The sequence below is a fragment of the Phyllobates terribilis genome, unplaced genomic scaffold (assembly GCF_046119375.1).
Source record: "Phyllobates terribilis strain yellow unplaced genomic scaffold, ASM4611937v1 Scaffold_3__8_contigs__length_932513732, whole genome shotgun sequence".
NCBI lineage: Eukaryota > Metazoa > Chordata > Amphibia > Anura > Dendrobatidae > Phyllobates > Phyllobates terribilis.
In genome coordinates this window covers 783495516-783513613 of record NW_027362763.1, presented here as the reverse complement: position 1 = coordinate 783513613, position 18098 = coordinate 783495516, and the positions used below count along the sequence as shown (strand labels likewise).

The window sequence follows — 18098 nt, the reverse complement described above, 5'->3', positions numbered from 1 at the left end:
AGATCAGCATGGGCTATATCAATAAAGTTTTGTCAAAGCCAAATTTCCAGAAGTATCAAAAATAAAGCAGCTTTGATTAAAGCATGACATACCTAAAAGAGACAAAAAAACGCAGGATCAAAAACACAATAAAAACACACGTAAAAAATGCACTGAATAAACACTAGTAACCTAATATACTTAATAGGTGCACAAATGCTGCAGAAAATTGGCAACATCAAAAGCTCATAGTGGGAATGTAGTCTTAGAATCATTAAAGGGGTTGTCTGGTCTTCTGATAAAAGTCTGCAGTCACTCTGTTACTCTGGCTGCAAACTTCTGGATCCTGATAAAGTACAGTGCGCACACTGTCAGGATTCTCCAGTATTGCCGGTGACAGCTGGCGGTCACCTGACCTCAGGTACGAGATTTGCATACTTCCGGCCATGTTCTGAATACATGTGACTGGCTTATCTCGATACAAGTGAATTAAGTGAGGCCGAGCATGTCTAGTCTACACATGACCGCATGTCTGCATATCAAACCGTACGGTGTCAGGATTCAGAAGTCTTTACGCACATAGAGTGACTGCAGACTTAATCAGAAGACCAGACAACCCCACAAAAGGTATTTTAAAGAAATTTTAATTCAGTAAAATCAGTCCAAAAGGTAGAGTTGTAGACTTGTCTAAAGAGGTCTGTGACCAAACATGTTCACTATACAGGCATCAATACATGTTAGACCACATATATCAAACAGGCCCGTAAGGTGATTATATTAGGCCCGTAAGGTGATTATATTTAGCCCGTAATGCCAGCACCGCGTCCCCAATCATACTCTATGGAGGACTATGTGGGACCCATTATTCTGTATGGAGGACTATGTGGGGCCCATTATTCTGTATGGAGGACTATGTGGGGCCCATTATTCTGTATGGAGGACTATGTGGTGCCATTATACTGTATGGGGGACTATGTGGGGCCCATTATACTGTATGGAGGACTATGTGGGGCCCATTATACTGTATGGAGGACTATGTGGGGCCCATTATGCTGTATGGAGGACTATGTGGGACCATTATACCGTATGGAGGACTATGTGGGGCCATTATACAGTATGGAGGACTTTATGGTGCCATTATACTGTATGGACGACTATGTGGTGCCATTATACTGTATGGAGGACTATATTGGGCCCATTATACTATATGGAGGACTATGTGGGGCCCATTATAGTTTGTGGAGGTCTGTGTGGGGATCACTGTTGGGACATCATACTGTGTTGAAGTCACCATACTTTGCTGGGGGGGGGGGTAGAGTAGGGTCATCATACTGTGCTTGTGGAGGGTACTGTGGAGGAATTCACTGTGGGGGTATCATACTATGTTTGGGGCAGCATCATACTTTATTATCTGTATTATTTATTAATTCAAGGTTTTTATCCTTTGTGATTACATATAAGATATTATTTAATAGATATTAAGGTTGGCCATGACTTTGTCCAAGTTTTTATTTTGACCCTCTCTGTATTTGAGTTTGACATCCCCGTGTTAGATTAATGTCAGCCAAACCCGCCAATATCGACAGGTTCGACGGACAGTCTGTTGTGTATGGGGGGGGGCCAGACAGATGAATGTTTGGGGATTTGAGGATCCAGCATGTCTGATTTCGAACTGTTCTCCGTAAAGATAAGCCACAAGAGATGTCTGGCAGCAGCTCACGCATAGAGAACATAGGAGCACTCGGCCAATGAATGAACAATGGTTCGCCCGACAGCTATCTAAGGTGTATAGAGGGCTTTACTCTGGAGTGTATCTGAGCCCACTGTTAACATGGATATGACCTGGCTAGTTATTTGTTCTTTTGGAGGGCGACACATAGACTCACACAGCAGTACCAATTTAGAAGGGGTTGCCGGAATGTTTAGAGTGTACCTATTATTGTATTTGTGACCAAATGTGCAGCAGAATTTTTTTGCAAAGTGTGAACTTAACTTTACTCTACCCTTTACATTTCCTTGTCATCAACTGATCTAACTGCCTATACTTATCATGCGTGTAGCTGGGATTGTACTAGTAAACATGCCACATCAATAGAGCCCAGAGGCCTTCATACAAATTAAAATAACGTCGGCCAAAATCCACCTATAGCCACGTGTTCGGCTGACTGTCTAATGTTTAGGATGACCCCAGCAGTTGCTTTTCAGGAGCTAAGGATCTGATCTGTCCGATTTTGGATTGGCTCCTTTTTTAGTCCTCAAAGAGATAAGCCACTGCCCGGTAAGTCTGGCAGGGGCTTTCTTACGGATAACACAAGAGCGCTCAGCAGAGCAAGTGATCCTGCGCATAGGAGAGCCGGCCAAACGATTGGCCAAACCATAATTCAGCCAACAGCCATTCCACGTTAATGCCTCATTTACCCGTCTGTGGTTCAAACGGGCAGCACATGGATAGCATCTGTGTGCTTTTCGCTCACCCAATGATTAGAATAGGCGAGTTTGGTGTTTGAATTAGACCAAAGTAGGACATAACTCAGTAATATTTTTATGGAAGTTATCTGTTTAAAAAAAACATACAATAGAGTGTATGAATAAGACCAGGGCCTGGACAAGGGGTAAGCAGGGTAGGAACCTGCCTAGGGTGCTACCTCCTGCCTTCACAAGGAGGGCACTCTATTGGGGGAAAGAATGACATTGCCTGTGGCCACCCGGCACCTTCCTCTAGCCGTAGGAATTCAGCACAGTGACTGTCTAGGCACAGGCACATAGGGGAGCAGTGTCACCCCTCTCTCTTTCTGCAATATGGCCGTCGCTCCCTCCCCGTACCCCATTGTATTTGTGCCTGTCAGACTCGATTACAATTGCTGCGAGAGCCGCCCAGGACAGAAGCAGAGGAGCTGTAATTAGCTCCATGCACCGCCGGGAACTGCTGTACTTCATAGAAGAAGAGGAGACGGAGCTGATCTGGACGGGGAGCCTGGATTAAGTGAGTATAAGCTTTTTTTAATTTATTTTATATTAGTTTGCCAGTGAATGGAGGCATAACAAGAGGGCCATGTGGGGACATATATTCGTGGGGCTCACTGTGGGAATATATATTCGTGGGGCTGGCTATGGGGACATACGAGGGGCTGTGGGGACATCATACTTTATATGATATGTGGACGGCATCATATTGTATAGATTGTATAGGGTGCTGTGGGGGACATTATACTGGGGGCTGTGGAAGGTATCATACTGTATAGGGGACTGTGGGGGCCTCATACTACATAGAGGGCTGTGAAGGACATCATAATGTATAGTTGATAGTGGGGGACATTATACTGGAGGCTGTGGATACCTCATACTGTAAAGGGGGCTGTAGTGACCATACTGTATAGGGGGCTGTTAAGGACATCATTCTGTATGGGGGGCTGTGGTGACAATATTGTATAAGGGGCTGTGGTGGACATCATACTGTATATTGGAAGGCTATGGTGAACATTATACTACATGGGGGCTGTGCTGTATATCACAGGGTATATAACGGGGCTGTTTTGGATATCATATTGTTTAAGATGTTGCGGTGACCATCATACTGTGTAGGGCAGGGGTCTCAAACTCGGCTGGGTATATGGGCCGCACATGGAAAAAATTTGAATTTGGGGGGCCGCATTCTTTGTTCAATGTGACACCATTTTTTTTTGTATACACCTTTTGAACATTTTTTCCGTGTTTATTTTTTTTATAGCTTGGGTCGTTATGGATGTGGTGATAATAAACGTGCACTGTTTTGTGTTTACTTTAGTTTACATATAAAACAGCATTTTTAGTGCCCAATATTTTTTCATGCTTTATTTTTATTTTTTTGATTTTTACAATTTTGTTTCCCCCAATTGGCCACATTCAGTAATATTGTCTTACAATTAGCATCATATAGTAATAATGGCAAACATCCTGTGGCTATGTGCCCCATCCAGGTCCCCATCCTGTGGCTATGTGCCCCATCCAGGTCCCCATCCTGTGGCTATGTGCCCCATCCAGGTCCCCATCCTGTGGCTATGTGCCCCATCCAGGTCCCCATCCTGTGGCTATGTGCCCCATCCAAGTCCCCATCCTGTGGCTATGTGCCCCATCCAGGTCCCCATCCTGTGGCTATGTGCCCCATCCAGGTCCCCATCCTGTGGCTATGTGCCCCATCCAGGTCCCCATCCTGTGGCTATGTGCCCCATCCAGGTCCCCATCCTGTGGCTATGTGCCCCATCCAGGTCCCCATCCTGTGGCTATGTGCCCCATCCAGGTCCCCATCCTGTGGCTATGTGCCCCATCCAGGTCCACATCTTGTGGCTATGTGCCCCATCCAGGTCCCGATCCTGTGGCTATGTGCCCCATCCAGGTCCCCATCCTGTGGCTATGTGCCCCATCCAGGTCCCCATCTTGTGGCTATGTGCCCCATTCAGGTCCCCTCTTGTGGCTATGTGCCCCATCCAGGTCCCCATCTTGTGGCTATGTGCCCCATCCAGGTCCCCATCTTGTGGCTATGTGCCCCATCCAGGTCCCCATCTTGTGGCTATGTGCCCCATCCAGGTCCCCATCTTGTGGCTATGTGCCCCATCCAGGTCCCCATCCTGTGGCTATGTGCCCCATCCAGGTCCCCTCTTGTGGCTATGTGCCCCATCCAGGTCCCCATCTTGTGGCTATGTGGCCCATTCAGGTCCCCTCTTGTGGCTATGTGCCCCCTGTTCTTCACACACATAAAATAGAAAAAAAAAAAAAAGATGGATTCTCACCTGTCCTCCGTTCCCTCGGCGGCCTTCCTGCAGATGTGGCCCGCAGGCACCACAGAGTCCGACCCCTTGACGATCCCGACCTGGTCCAGGAGGAGCCGCCGACAGCAGCGCTGCATTGCCGCACAGAGACTGTTTCCCAGCACTGCATTTCCAATGCCAGCCGCCGGCCAATCAGAGGCCAGCAGCTGATAGCTGCGTATGGCAATGACGTCATACTCGCTGCGCCGACACGCAGATATCAGCTGCTGGCCTCTGATTGGCCGGCGGCTGGCATTGGAAATGCAGTGCTGGGAAACAGTCTCTGTGCGGCAATGCAGCGCTGCTGTCGGCGGCTCCTCCTGGACCTGGTCGGGATCGTCAAGGGGTCTGTGCCTGCGGGCCGCATAAAGCAGCCTCAGGGGCCGCATGCGGCCCGCGGGCCGCGTGTTTGAGACCCCTGGTGTAGGGGGACAGTGTGAAATGGGCGCACAGTATGGAGAGGGGCTAGCATGGTGGGGAGACAGCGTGGAGATCTAGAGAGCGTAAGGGAAAACAGTGGAGAGGGGACAGCCATTGTATAAGCTGTGTTTCATAAGGGCGGATGGTGTGGCGATTATATCCAATAATGGCAAACTGTGGGGTGGTTATAGATCATTAAGCTGGACAGTAAGGAGGCCATATACAATTGGAGGCTTATTTTAGGGCATAATATAGGCAGATATTTTTATGCAGTGGGCATTATAATGACACTCTTATTTTTAAGGGCACTATGTCAGAATTTGCTGCAGAAGAGTGGAGAAGAGGGAATATGGAGAGAAGAGCTGTGCATGTGAAAAGTCATCATGGCGTCAGGACAATATGGAGACAAAAAGAAAGAAACAGATCAATCAGAGAAAATGTCACCTATGAGATACCTGGATGTAAATGTTTACTTGTTGATACTGACTATGTCTTATCAGTACTGTGGTTCCTGTATGGTCCGCAGTCTGATAAAGACTGATAAAAACACCTCCCAGCATCTCCTTACCATTGTTAAGGACAAACTGGGAGTTGTACTTTCATGAGAAACAAATATGTATGGGCCTGACTTGATATTACAATTGATTTCTGTACTAAGCTTAGTGATGTATTCATGTAGTGATGGTGGTTCTGTTGATGTATTCATATACTGATGGTGGTTCTGGTGTCATATTCATGTACTGTTGGTGGTTCTAGTTACCTATTGATTATAGTTCTGCTGCTGCATTCATGTACACTTGATGGCTCTGGTGTTCGATTTATGTACTGATGATGATTTTGGTTTCATATTTATGTGCTAATTATGGTTCTGGTGATTAGTACAAAACAGAAAACTGCACAACAAGTTGTTTTTCTGCATAATTTATGCAAAAATATTTCATCCAATGTGTGTGTATTATATATACATATATATGTATGTACATGTGTGTATGTATATATGTGTATAATATATACATATATATGTGTATATATATATGTGTGTCTGTTACACACCCAAGTAATAGAAATAGACTGCGGTACGAGCTTGAGCAAGCTTCCGACTTGCAGACAAATCCTGGGTGTGGGTGATCCCTGTGCAGACATACACTTCCATAGATTAAGCAGGAGAGCAGAGACACTGACCAACGATGAGGGAAACATACCCACGGTGACGTTTCGGGGGACCTTCCCTTTCTGAAACCTTTTAGTATTAAATAAGTCACTTTTTCAATTTTCTGGTGATGAATACAGCACCAGAACCATCATCACTACATGAATGCATCATAGCCATCAGTAGTATATGAGTCCTGCATCAGAACAACCATCACTACATGAATATATCACCAGAACCACAATTGGAACAGGAATACGACCTCACAACCACCATCAGTGTAGGAATATGGCGCCAGAACCACCATCTGTTTTGTTGCAAACTGTATTTGTTGCATCACTTTTTTTTTTTATTTTACTTTTGATGGTATTACTTGGTGAAAAAGTAACCATTCTAGTGGAAGTGGTTGTCAGAGTTTGTTACCTGACCCATCTGGGGGGTGGGGGGCGTGCGTTAGGGCTCCTCTTACTTTAGCCTCCGAACCATTCCTTTACCTGGGGGATGAAGGTTCATTGGGTGGGGTTTGGTGGGGCTGCATCGGCTTCATCTGCCTATGGCACCAGAATACCTTGTCCCTTCCCTGAATAAGGCCTTACAGGTATTGGTATCAGTTAAGGTCCTGGAAAACAATTGTGGTTCATATAGGAGTGTATTACCACTGTCATGCAAGGGGAAAAAACATACAAAGGGCAAAGGCTTGCTTTTTTTCCAGATTGACCATTATTTGAATTGGTTTAAGTGTGCCTGTTATTTCAGGTGACTATTCAGAATATCTGATCTGTGGTGGGATCTAAATTCATTGTACATAGGATAGTCATCCACAACACTCACTATGGAGAGAAATGTATTTCAACATTAGGTTCTTGTATCCAAGTGAGCAGAAGAGTATAACATTTAGGCCGTCCCGGACCTTGGTCATTTACTGTAGCTCTTTAAGAAAATGAGTGTTCCAGCTGATGGAGACTTTAACCGGAATACTTTATGCTCTTATAGAGACACGGGCTGGGACCGAGGTCCGGGATTGACCAAAATGTTAGACTTTTCTGCTCATTTGGATACTAGAAGCTGATCTTGGAATACATTTCTCTCCTTATCTGCTGAGTGCCATTGTTGACTATTCTATATTCAGAGTAATCTGTGACTTGATAAACATTATTTAGATGATCCTTACCTCCTATATGCTCCAACTGTTTCTATGTGTGAGGAGGAGCACTACTTATGAATGTTACATGGCTTGTATCCAACATTTTCACCAGTTTTCCCTTCTGAAGGCTCTATCTCTAATTTAGTCCCCCCTGAGCTAGTGGGTGGATGCTAGCTGCTATGACGTCTCCACACTACTACTCGCCCTCCCCCCTCCATAGTTTGATAAGAGCTCTAATCTGATCCTTCTATGAGCTAGCAATCCCTCTTGCTTTCTCCATGAAGGCTTTTAGCCATATTTTTTTCTTTCAAAGTGGATGGTAAGTTCAGAATGCTGGTGGGAGGGGAATAAGTGGAGGGTGAAGCAGATTTCTCCGATAAGATAGGCTAAAAATTTCCTATATTTGATCGTACTATTGATTTATGCAAAGTTTGTTAAAATGACAGTGACTAGTTTAAGGGAACTTGAGTCATGTTGTAACACATAAAGGTTGGTCAGTGGACAGCATGATGTAGTGAAACAGAAGCTGATCAGAACGATATATAGGTTTGTTGGTAAAGATTCAGTTATTAATTTATTTATTGAAATCCCCGGTGTTTGTATGAATGAGTCCAGTGGGCGGTCCTACTAGTGATTGACATCTATCTCTGCAGGAAGTCATGCATGGAAGACTGCCAATCACTGAATAGGACCGCCCACTGGACTCATATTTATACAAACACCAGGGATTTCAGTGATTAAAATGCAGGGTTGTACTGAAACTTTTCCCACAAAAATGTCAATCAATCTGATCGGCTCCTCCTGCGCTATAACCTCCTGCCTGCAGATCAGATACCATTTTCAACATGAGAGGTTCCATTTAAGTAATAGGAGTATGTAACTGATAGTGTAATTATATTATACAAGAAATGATACACGCAGGAACTAATTCTCTGTTTAATCCGCATGGATTTTATAGGGACAAAATTTGGGATGTTCATGAGTACCTGACAAGTTTATTTGAGGAGCTGAAGTCTTGGCGAGATGTTTATTGGCATTTGTGGGGCACTATCAATTGGCTTAACTGCTCCAGATGTAAGCAGGTGAGTGTTAATCCCACCCATGTGAGATAGTTTCCCCAAAAGTGATCATATACCACACATATGTGTAGAGAAATCTGCGTCCATGGAGCATTTTGCTGCATGAACCGTCATCTTGATGATATTTGTGGTAAAAATCTATATTTTGTTTGGGGAATATGATCAGCAGTCAGCCGTGGCAAAATAATTTTAATGGGCTTATGATAGCACAATGATAATGGTCTGTAGAGGTGTTCTTTAGGCCGTGTTCAGACATTGCTGTCACATTGCGTTTTTGTATAATTTTGCTGTTAATTAAACAAATCAATACACCATATCTGCAACACAGATTTAAAGGGGTATTCAAGTTTGGAAGTTATCCCCTAATTCCCGATCGCTGGTGGTCAGGACCATTGGGACTCCCACCGATTCCAAGACTTAGGGTTCTGGAAAGTCCATGTAAATGGAGCAGTGGTTGATCATGTGCACTGCCATTCATTCTTAAAGGGGTTAAGCTACAAGTTTGCTGTCATAACCTCGCTGTAGAGAGCTGAGCGATGCACACGGCTGGTCTTGGCTTTCTCATAAGAATGAATGGAGCAGATACGTGCCTGATCGACCTCCACTTCATTCACACTCTCGAGATCAGTGCGGGTCCCAGCGGCCATGGATAGAGTATAACTTGTAAGCTTGGGAATATTCCTTTAAGGAACCATCTCTGTCCCAGAGGACAATTAGTTTTCAGATTTTGATAGATTTCAATAGAAAGTTTTTGAAGCCTGTCTTCAGTCTCGGAGGAGATCAGTTATCAGCTGATCACTTCTTCATTTTAGCACCTGGTCCCTCACTGGTCAAAACTGTATTCACGACATGTGAGTGAGCGTTAGGGCCCCTTTGGTACATCGGCTCACTTGGTTGCACATAGAGGTAGACACAGGAACACTGTCTCTTTAAATCTTCTGTGGTTTATTAAGAGTGCTGCATAAACCACGGCAATGTTAGCAAAACAAACACATTCTTCCTGGCCTAACAGGAAAAAGCAAAACATAAAGTATGGCACAGTCCTTGTTGCTACAGGAAACCATTCGCTTCTGGAACAAACAACTCAAGGTTTATTTTTCCTTCACATGACAAAACAGCTCCAGAGCTTGTGCCTCCAGGTCCACCCCACACCAAATGCTCTAAAAGGCTGGGAATTTATCCTCTGACCTCCTCCCTTTCTACAGGTGTTTAATCATCTTAGCACTAAACATGGCTGATTAACCCCTCATTCATTCGTGTGCTGGAACATTTTTCCTATGTTTAATTACTGGAGCTAACAATCTCAGTGCTAAATATCTCCCCTCCAGACTTTGTCACACTGGCTCATACACATTACACTAATGTTGGTCGAACCCGCCAATATCTACAGGTTCAGCCGACAGATTAATGTGTATGGTGGCCCTGGACAAATGATTGTCGAGGAAGATGTCTGATTTTAGACTACAGATCACTTTGTTCTCCAGGAGATGAGTCTAGATGTGCATAGAGAACACATGAGGGCTTGGCCGAAATACCGCTCCTGTCTAGGGGAGAGTTGGCTGAGATAGCTGTCATCGTTCGCCAACAGGCATCTAATATGCATGGTGGCTTTGTACCTATATGGGATAGTGCATTGGGATGTTTTTATTTTCTCTTCACTTCATCAATGTATTTCATAAATGTTATCAGGACTCTGCACAATATATTGAGAAAGATAATGGAATAAATACTTTGTGTTTCTCACTTTCAGACGTTCCTGTTGAATGAGTTGTCTCATTGTCAGTATCATCCTGAGCCGGCTTCGTATTCACTCGATTCTCCAGGCACTGGGGTCTATCCCTGCTGTAACCAAAAAGTCCTCAGATTTGACCCTGCACAGCTTCCAAAGGTTAGAGCCACCATGCTGATACCTGCAGTGTGTGTTTGCCACACTGGGGTGGGGTATAGATGTGTCATAGGTCAATAACCACACACAGCCCATGGAATTTAGCTGGAGACACCAGTCACACTTACAAGTGTTCATTCCCGCTCATCGCCTCCGATAAACATTTCCAGCAATCAAATTACCAAATTGTCATCTGTCATTGATTGCATTTTTTATGCAGACATAAAAATTGTTGCCAGAAAATCCCCACCCCCCCCCATGAAAACTGGGATCATTGACCATCAACAATTGTAACACTGGGGACCTAACAATCAGGTGAACAATTGTTCGTATAGAAGCGCCTCTATAATTTTAGCATGTAAATAGGACTGATCGTTTGCTCATATAAATGGGATTTACGGCACAAAGTTTGTTTGTTTTTTTGGATTCCATTAACCTCTCACCTGGTTGTAACAAGCTCTACAGTGAGATACAAATGAAGGCATTTTTAGAAGAGCTTTCCTACCTTGCAGGTTTATTTAGTTGTTATTGAGTAGATTGTGTAATATGTAAGCCAATTTAGAAATCTTGAGGGATGTAATTTCATGGCATAGTTCTTAAGGGAAATTGTAAATTGTAGAATAGATAGCAGAGTGGTTTGTTTTTTTATTTATTTCCCTTTTTTTTATGTAGCACCAACAGATTCCGCACTACTGTACAGAGATTATGACCATTTACTATGGTTCCTGTCTTCAATTGGGCTCCCAATCTACGTAAAGGGGTCATCCAGGACTTTTTCTCTCCTATGGGGCTAAGCATTTATCGGTAGGTAGTTGCTAACTATATGTGATTCCCTGCGAAAATCTCCCTCAGAGCGGTAATGGGCTGACCTTACCGGCAATTCTCCCGCTTCCGGTGACACCACGTCAATACAGCAGCTCCTTCTCTTCCGCCCTGCTGTGTCGATTAGGCGTCACTCCGGATGTCATGCTGATAGACATCCGGCTCCCCGCTGAGCCCGCTATCAATCTGCATGATGTCAGCAGTGACACCCAGGCGACGGAGTAGTGCTGAAGAGAGGGAACTGCTCTGGCGATGTGAGGTCAAAGGAAGCAGAAGAATCGCTGCCTGAGCCGGGAAAGATTGTCGAAGGGCAGAACAGGCAGGTAGTTAGCAATTATCTGAGGGTAAGTTCTTAGCCCCATAGGAAAAAAAACAAAAGTCCTGGATAACCCCTTTAACCTACACACGTGGTCAAAATTGTTGGTACCCCTCGTTTAATGAAAGAAAAACCCACAATGGTCACAGAAACAACTTGAATCTGACAAAAGTAATAATAAATTAAAAATCTATGAAAATGAACAAATGAAAGTCAGACATTGCTTTTCAACCCTGCTTCCACAGAATTTTTTAAAATATTAAACTCATGAAATAGGCCTGGACAGTAATGATGGTACTCTTAACTTAATATTTTGTTGAACAACCTTTTGAGGCAATCACTGCAATCAAACGATTCCTGTAACCGTCAATGAGACTTCTGTACCTCTTGACAGGTATTTTGGCCACTCCTCATGAGCAAACTGCTCCAGTTGTCTCATGTTTGAAGGTTGCCTTTTCCAGACGGCATGTTTCAGCTCTTTCCAAAGATGCTCAACAGGATTTAGGTCAGGGCTCACAGATGGCCACTTCAGAATAGTCCAAAGTTTTCCTCTTAGCCATTCTAGGGTGTTTTTAGCTGTGTGTTTTGGGTCATTATCCTGTTGCAAGACCCATGACCTGCGACTGAGACCAAGCTTTCTGACACTGGGCAGCACATTTCTCTCTAGAATCCCTTGATAGTCCTGAAATTTCATTGTACCCTGCACAGATTCAAGACACCCTGTGCCAGATGCAGCAAAGCAGCCCCAGAACATAACAGAGCCTCCTCCATGTTTCACAGTAGGGACAGTGTTCTTTTCTTGATATGCTTCATTTTTCCGTCTGTGAACATAATGCTGATGTGCCTTGCCAAAAACTTCCATTTTTGTCTCATCTGTGCATTGGACATTCTCCCAGTAGCTTTGTGACTTGTCAACATGTAGTTTGGCAAATTCCAGTCTGGCTTTTTTATGATTTTTTTTCAACAATGGTGTTCTCCTTGGTTGTCTCCCATGAAGTTCACTTTGGATCAAACAGTGACGAATGGTGCGATCTGACACTGATGTTCCTTGAGCTTGAAGTTCACCTTTAATCTCTTTAGAAGTTATCCTGGGCTCTTTTATTACCATTCGTATTAATCGTCTCTTTGATTTGTCATCAATTTTCCTCCTGCGGCCACATTCAGGGAGGTTGGCTACTGTCCCATGGATCTTACATTTCTGAATAATATGTGCAACTGTAGTCACAGGAACATCAAACTACTTGGAGATGGTCTTATAACCTTTACATTTAACATGCTTGTCTATAATTTTCTTTCTAATCTCCTGAGACAACTCTTTCCTTTGCTTCCTCTGGTCCATGTTGAGTGTGGTACATATCATGTCACCAAACAGCACAGTGAGTATCTGTAGCCCTATACACAGGCCCACTGACAGATTACAAGATTGTAGACACCTGTGATGCTAATTAGTGGACACAACTTGATTTAACATGTCCCTTTTGTCACATTATTTTCAGGGGTACCATCATTTCTGTCCAGGCCTATTTCATGAGTTTAATTTTTTTTTAAATTCTGTGGAAGCAGGTTTGAAAAGCAATGACTGACTTTCATTTGTTCATTTTCATAGATTTTTAATTTATTATTACTTTTGTCAGATTCAAGTTATTTCTGTGACCATTGTGGGTTTTTCTTTCATTAAACGAGGGGTACCAACAATTTTGACCATGTGTGTATTTCTAACATACAAGGGTCAATTTCATAGAAATCAAATTGACTTTTTTGCATATTTTTGGAGTGTCGGAGTATCCCAGAGTACCCAGAGGAAACATACGCAAACACAGGAACACCATACTCCATGCCGAGGTCCTTGGTGAATTTGAACCCGGTTATCGTTGCAAAAAAAATATACATTTTTGAGAAGTTTGATCTGATCAATGGTCTAATAATAGGAATTATTAAAATCTGCTTTCTTGCCTACCAGGGCTGTAAAGTCCGAGACCATGTCATTGGCTTACCCGGAGGAGGAGATGCACCAAAGAGTTCTTCTTTGGACATACTAAGTGACCTCTTACAGAGGAGGGAGATTATAGTTGTGCCTTTTTCTAAAGACTCAAATGGGTAAAAAAGTTTTGCTTGATAAGTTTTCACAGTTTGTGATCAATTATATCTCACCAGTGGCTAATATTAAAGTGTCGTGATTCTGCACAGGGACTCTGGGATTAGCCTAAGTCAAGATAAAGGTCTTGAATGTGATGTCCTAATAGAGACAAGCACGGCATGTGGACAGAAGACTGGGGAGATTAATGCGGTGAGTCTGCCTCATCCTGTATGCAATCATACTTATCCCTCACACACAGAACATTATCCTAACCAGTAGTAGTACATTCTGATAACAGAAAGCGACAAAAATGATAAATGGTTGATTCACTACTAAAATTCAAGAAGGGTCTGGATGCTTTTCTTGATAAATATAATATTACAGGTTATGGGCACTAGATTATGTGATGGGACGTTGATCCAAGGAACTAGTCTTATTGCTGTATGGAGTTGGAAATTAATTTTTCCCCTAATAAGGAGTTATTAACATCTGCCCCATGATGTTTTCGCCTTGATCAACATGTTAGGCTATAGGTTGAACTCGATAGAGTTAAAGAGTTATTCCCATCTCCAAGACCCTATATGTAGCAGATGTAGTAGTAATAATAATAATAACATTAGCAAATACCTCCAATTAGAAATGTTGAGGGCTCTTCATTGTCATTGTCTTTGTCTGGGTTAGAACCACTTTCAAGTATCATATTAGAGGAATTCTGAGAGATCTCTCATTTAGTGGCTTGAAAGAGTGTCTCTATCTGGATGACCCAGCACGTCTATATATTACATGGATGAGCCATTGATTTCCGATGGCACCATTTAATGCATTTTAGTGGGCCTGGAAAGAAAATAATACTTGAAGTCAAGTTCCCCCACAGATTACAGCTCATTGCTGGAGGTCCAGGCGGAAAACACTATATAATCATTTTATTTTTAGGGTGCATATCTAATAAAGAGTATTGTAAAAAGCGTACACTCTCCTTAATACATGTTTTCTAGAATTTTCCATGTTTTGCCTTGCAAAGTCTTGTATATTGTGTTATTCACTTATCTCCAGTCTAATGTTTCTTCTCTCTCTACCTTGTCCTTTTCTTTCCTGTCTTTCATTCTCTTTCCCTTGTTTTGAGGGGCTTAGTTTCTTTCATTAAAGAACTTCAGTCTGCAGCTGGTAAGTAGAAGTAGCAGATTTTTGAGTGTTGCGTTGTTCACACCTTGCTTGTTACTTCAGACAATTCTGATTTTCATCCAGAACCTAATGGGTTGGTCGTATGATAATCCATCACAGTTATAATATTCAGTTACACCAGGAGATTTTTTACTATTTATCAAGGTGCTAGCCTGACAAGATGGAGAGGAAAATAAAAATAAAAAAAATGTTCTACAGGTAATGGAGGTAAAGATGCAAAGTTAAATATCTAAATATAAAACGACTTGTTACACAATTTTTTTTTGCTATTTTTGCAAAAAAGCATTTTCTGTTCTAGAAGCAGCAGTCTCTGCTATCAGAAGAGGACGACTACACAACTGGATCCGAGGTGACGGAAGATGAGGTTGGAGATGAAGAAGAAGTGTTCAAAAAACCTGGTATGCTTCTTGTCACTTTAACACGCCTCCCCATATATGTGTGTGTGTGTGTGTGTATACTGACACAAGAAATAATAAATTAAAAATCTTTGAAAATGAACAAATGAAAGTCAGACATTGCTTTTCAACCCTGCTTTTTTAAAAAAAATTAAACTGATGAAATAGGCCTGGACAGAAATGATGGTTCTTCTTAGCTTAATATTTTGTTGAACAACCTTTTGAGGCAATCACTGCAATCAAACGATTCCTGTAACCGTCAATGAGACTTCTGCACCTCTCGACAGGTATTTTGGCCCACTCCTCATGAGCAAACTGCTCCAGTTGTCTCATGTTTGAAGGTTGCCTTTTCCAGATGGCATGTTTCAGCTCTTTCCAAAGATGCTCAATAGGATTTAGGTCAGGGCTCATAGAAGGCCACTTCAGAATAGTCCAATGTTTTCCTCTTAACCATTCTTGGGTGTTTGGGTCATTATCGTTACAAGACCCATGACCTGCTACTGAGACCAAGCTTTCTGACACTGGGCAGCACATTTCTCTCTAGAATCCCTTGATAGTCTTGAGATTTCATTGTACCCTGCACATATTCAAGGTAGCCTGTGCCAAATGCAGCAAGGCAGCCCCAGAACATAACAGAGCCTCTTCCACAGTGTTCTTTTCTTGATATGCTTAATTTTTCCGTCTGTGAACATAATGCTGATGTGCCTTGCCAAAAACTTCCATTTTTGACTCATCTGTCCATAGGACATTCTCCCAGAAGCTTTATGGATTGTCAACATGTAGTTTGGCAAATTCCAGTCTGGCTTTTTTATGATTTTTTTTCAACAATGGTGTTCTCCTTGGTCGTCTCCCATGAAGTCCACTTTGGATCAAACAACGATAGATGGTGCGATCTGACACTGATGTTCCTAGAGCTTGAAGTTCACCTTTTAATCTCTTTAGAAGTTATCCTGGGCTCTTTTATTACCATTCGTATTATCCGTCTCTTTGATTTGTCATCAATTTTCCTCCTGCGGCCACGTCCAGGGAGGTTGGCTACAGTCCCATGGATCTTAAATTTCTGAATAATATGTGCAACTGTAGTCACAGGAACATCAAGCTGCTTGGAGATGGTTTTATAACCTTTACCTTTAACACGCTTGTCTATAATTTTCTTTCTAATCTCCTGAGACAACTCTTTCCTTTGCTTCCTTTGGTCCATGTTGAGTGTGGTACACACCATGTCACCAAACATCACAGTGAGTATCTGTAGCCCTATATACAGGCCCACTGACAGATTACAAGATTGTAGACACCTGTGATGCTAATTAATGGATACAACTTGATTTAACATGTCCCTTTTGTCACATTATTTTCAAAGGTACCATCATTTCTGTCCAGGCCTATTTCATGAGTTTAATTTTTTTTAAAAATTCTGTGGAAGCAGGGTTGAAAAGCAATGACTGACTTTCATTTGTTCATTTTCATATATTTTTAATTTATTATTACTTTTGTCAGATTCAAGTTATTTCTGAGACCATTGTGGGTTTTTCTTTCATTAAACGGGGGGTACCAACAATTATGACGACCACGTGTGTACACATAAGACAGCATTGAATTGTCAACAAACAAGTAGATTATTGCCAAGAACACTATGATTTTAATCAGCAGGGCACCTCTTTATCCACAGCTCAAAGAGTAACAGTTGTTTTAATTTTTATTCCATAAATCAATAGTTCACATGAAATTAAGCAACTTTTGTAATTTATCTTACAAGAAAAATCTACTTCTTTCTCCACCAGGACTGATGATACAATCTCATTTCATGTATTCAATGAAGATAGACTTTCCCATTACTGAGATAGGAGATGGCAGTTGGTGTTTATAAAGTTCTATGGAAAGGGGAGGCGCTAGAGGCAGACACAGACATCCTGCTGCAAGTTCTCCTGAAATGACATTTGCTCTGTCTTCCCTGAATACTCAAGTCCCTATTCATCAACGTGTTTATGCCAGGCGTAAAACACATTGAACATTTTGTGACTATTGTCATTTTTACATCAATTTCTGAGTCAGGGAGGGACAGGCTGTGGTCAGATTCATCAATATTAACTGTTTTTTACGCCAGAAATGATATTCCAGTCACTGACTGGAGTAGCATTTCTGGCAAGATGCATGGAGGCACGAGTAAGTGGCTTGCGTCTTTTAATGAATTTGATGAATCCCACTCCAAAATGCCCCTTCATTAAGGTGCTTTGTTTACAATACATGTTTAATTAAGTTAGTTTTATTCACCAAAAATGCTGCAAAAACGCTTATTGTATTTTTTTGCAGCTTTTTTTTTTTTTTTTACTTTCACATATAAAGGTGTGAAAAAAGACTGAAAGATTTGACATGCTGCAGATTTAAAAAACTCTGTAGTTCTCAAATTCAGTCAAGAAAAAAAAAAAAGCGTGTGTATGAGATTTCTGAGATCTCATAGCTTTTCCTGTTACTGTATAAAACCGCTTCTAATTTGCCTTAAAGTTGCAAAAAATGCAATGTGTGAACATAGACGTAGAAAGGCATTCTTCTCTTAACGGGTGATAGCGTACCACTAGGATGCGCCATTATTTAATAATTTCTTGGGTCTACGCTGCATTCTTTTCACAGTTTTTGCTAAGTAGAGGGGCATCAGGTCAATCCGATGCAGAGTGGTTCTCTTCCAGTCAATATCCACATTTCTGTGCACAGTCAGGAGGATAAGAGCGCCATCCTGCAGTGCTGAAGCAGGCCAGCAGCTCATTCATTCTCAGAGGTTGCACCCCCAGTGATCATTAGAGGGGTTGTCTGGTCCAAATGGATAAGTCAGCCGGTTTCTGAACCAGAGGATATGTATGCGTTATATAT

The 18098-nt window shown here is 42.3% G+C and overlaps 1 protein-coding gene across 2 annotated transcripts in view; it reads left to right on the top strand.

Annotated features, from left to right (window-relative positions):
* Positions 1-18098, top strand: part of SANBR (SANT and BTB domain regulator of CSR) — a 71664-nt gene that overhangs the window by 29856 nt on the left and 23710 nt on the right. Inside the window, exons 11-16 of one of the 2 annotated variants that reach the window (XM_073673346.1) lie at positions 8436-8559; positions 10307-10444; positions 13540-13676; positions 13767-13866; positions 14788-14820; positions 15137-15236. In XM_073673346.1, coding sequence (XP_073529447.1) covers positions 8436-8559; positions 10307-10444; positions 13540-13676; positions 13767-13866; positions 14788-14820; positions 15137-15236 — 632 coding nt within the window. The remainder of the gene's footprint in view (positions 1-8435; positions 8560-10306; positions 10445-13539; positions 13677-13766; positions 13867-14787; positions 14821-15136; positions 15237-18098) is intronic. The other variant, XM_073673348.1, reaches the window with a different exon arrangement.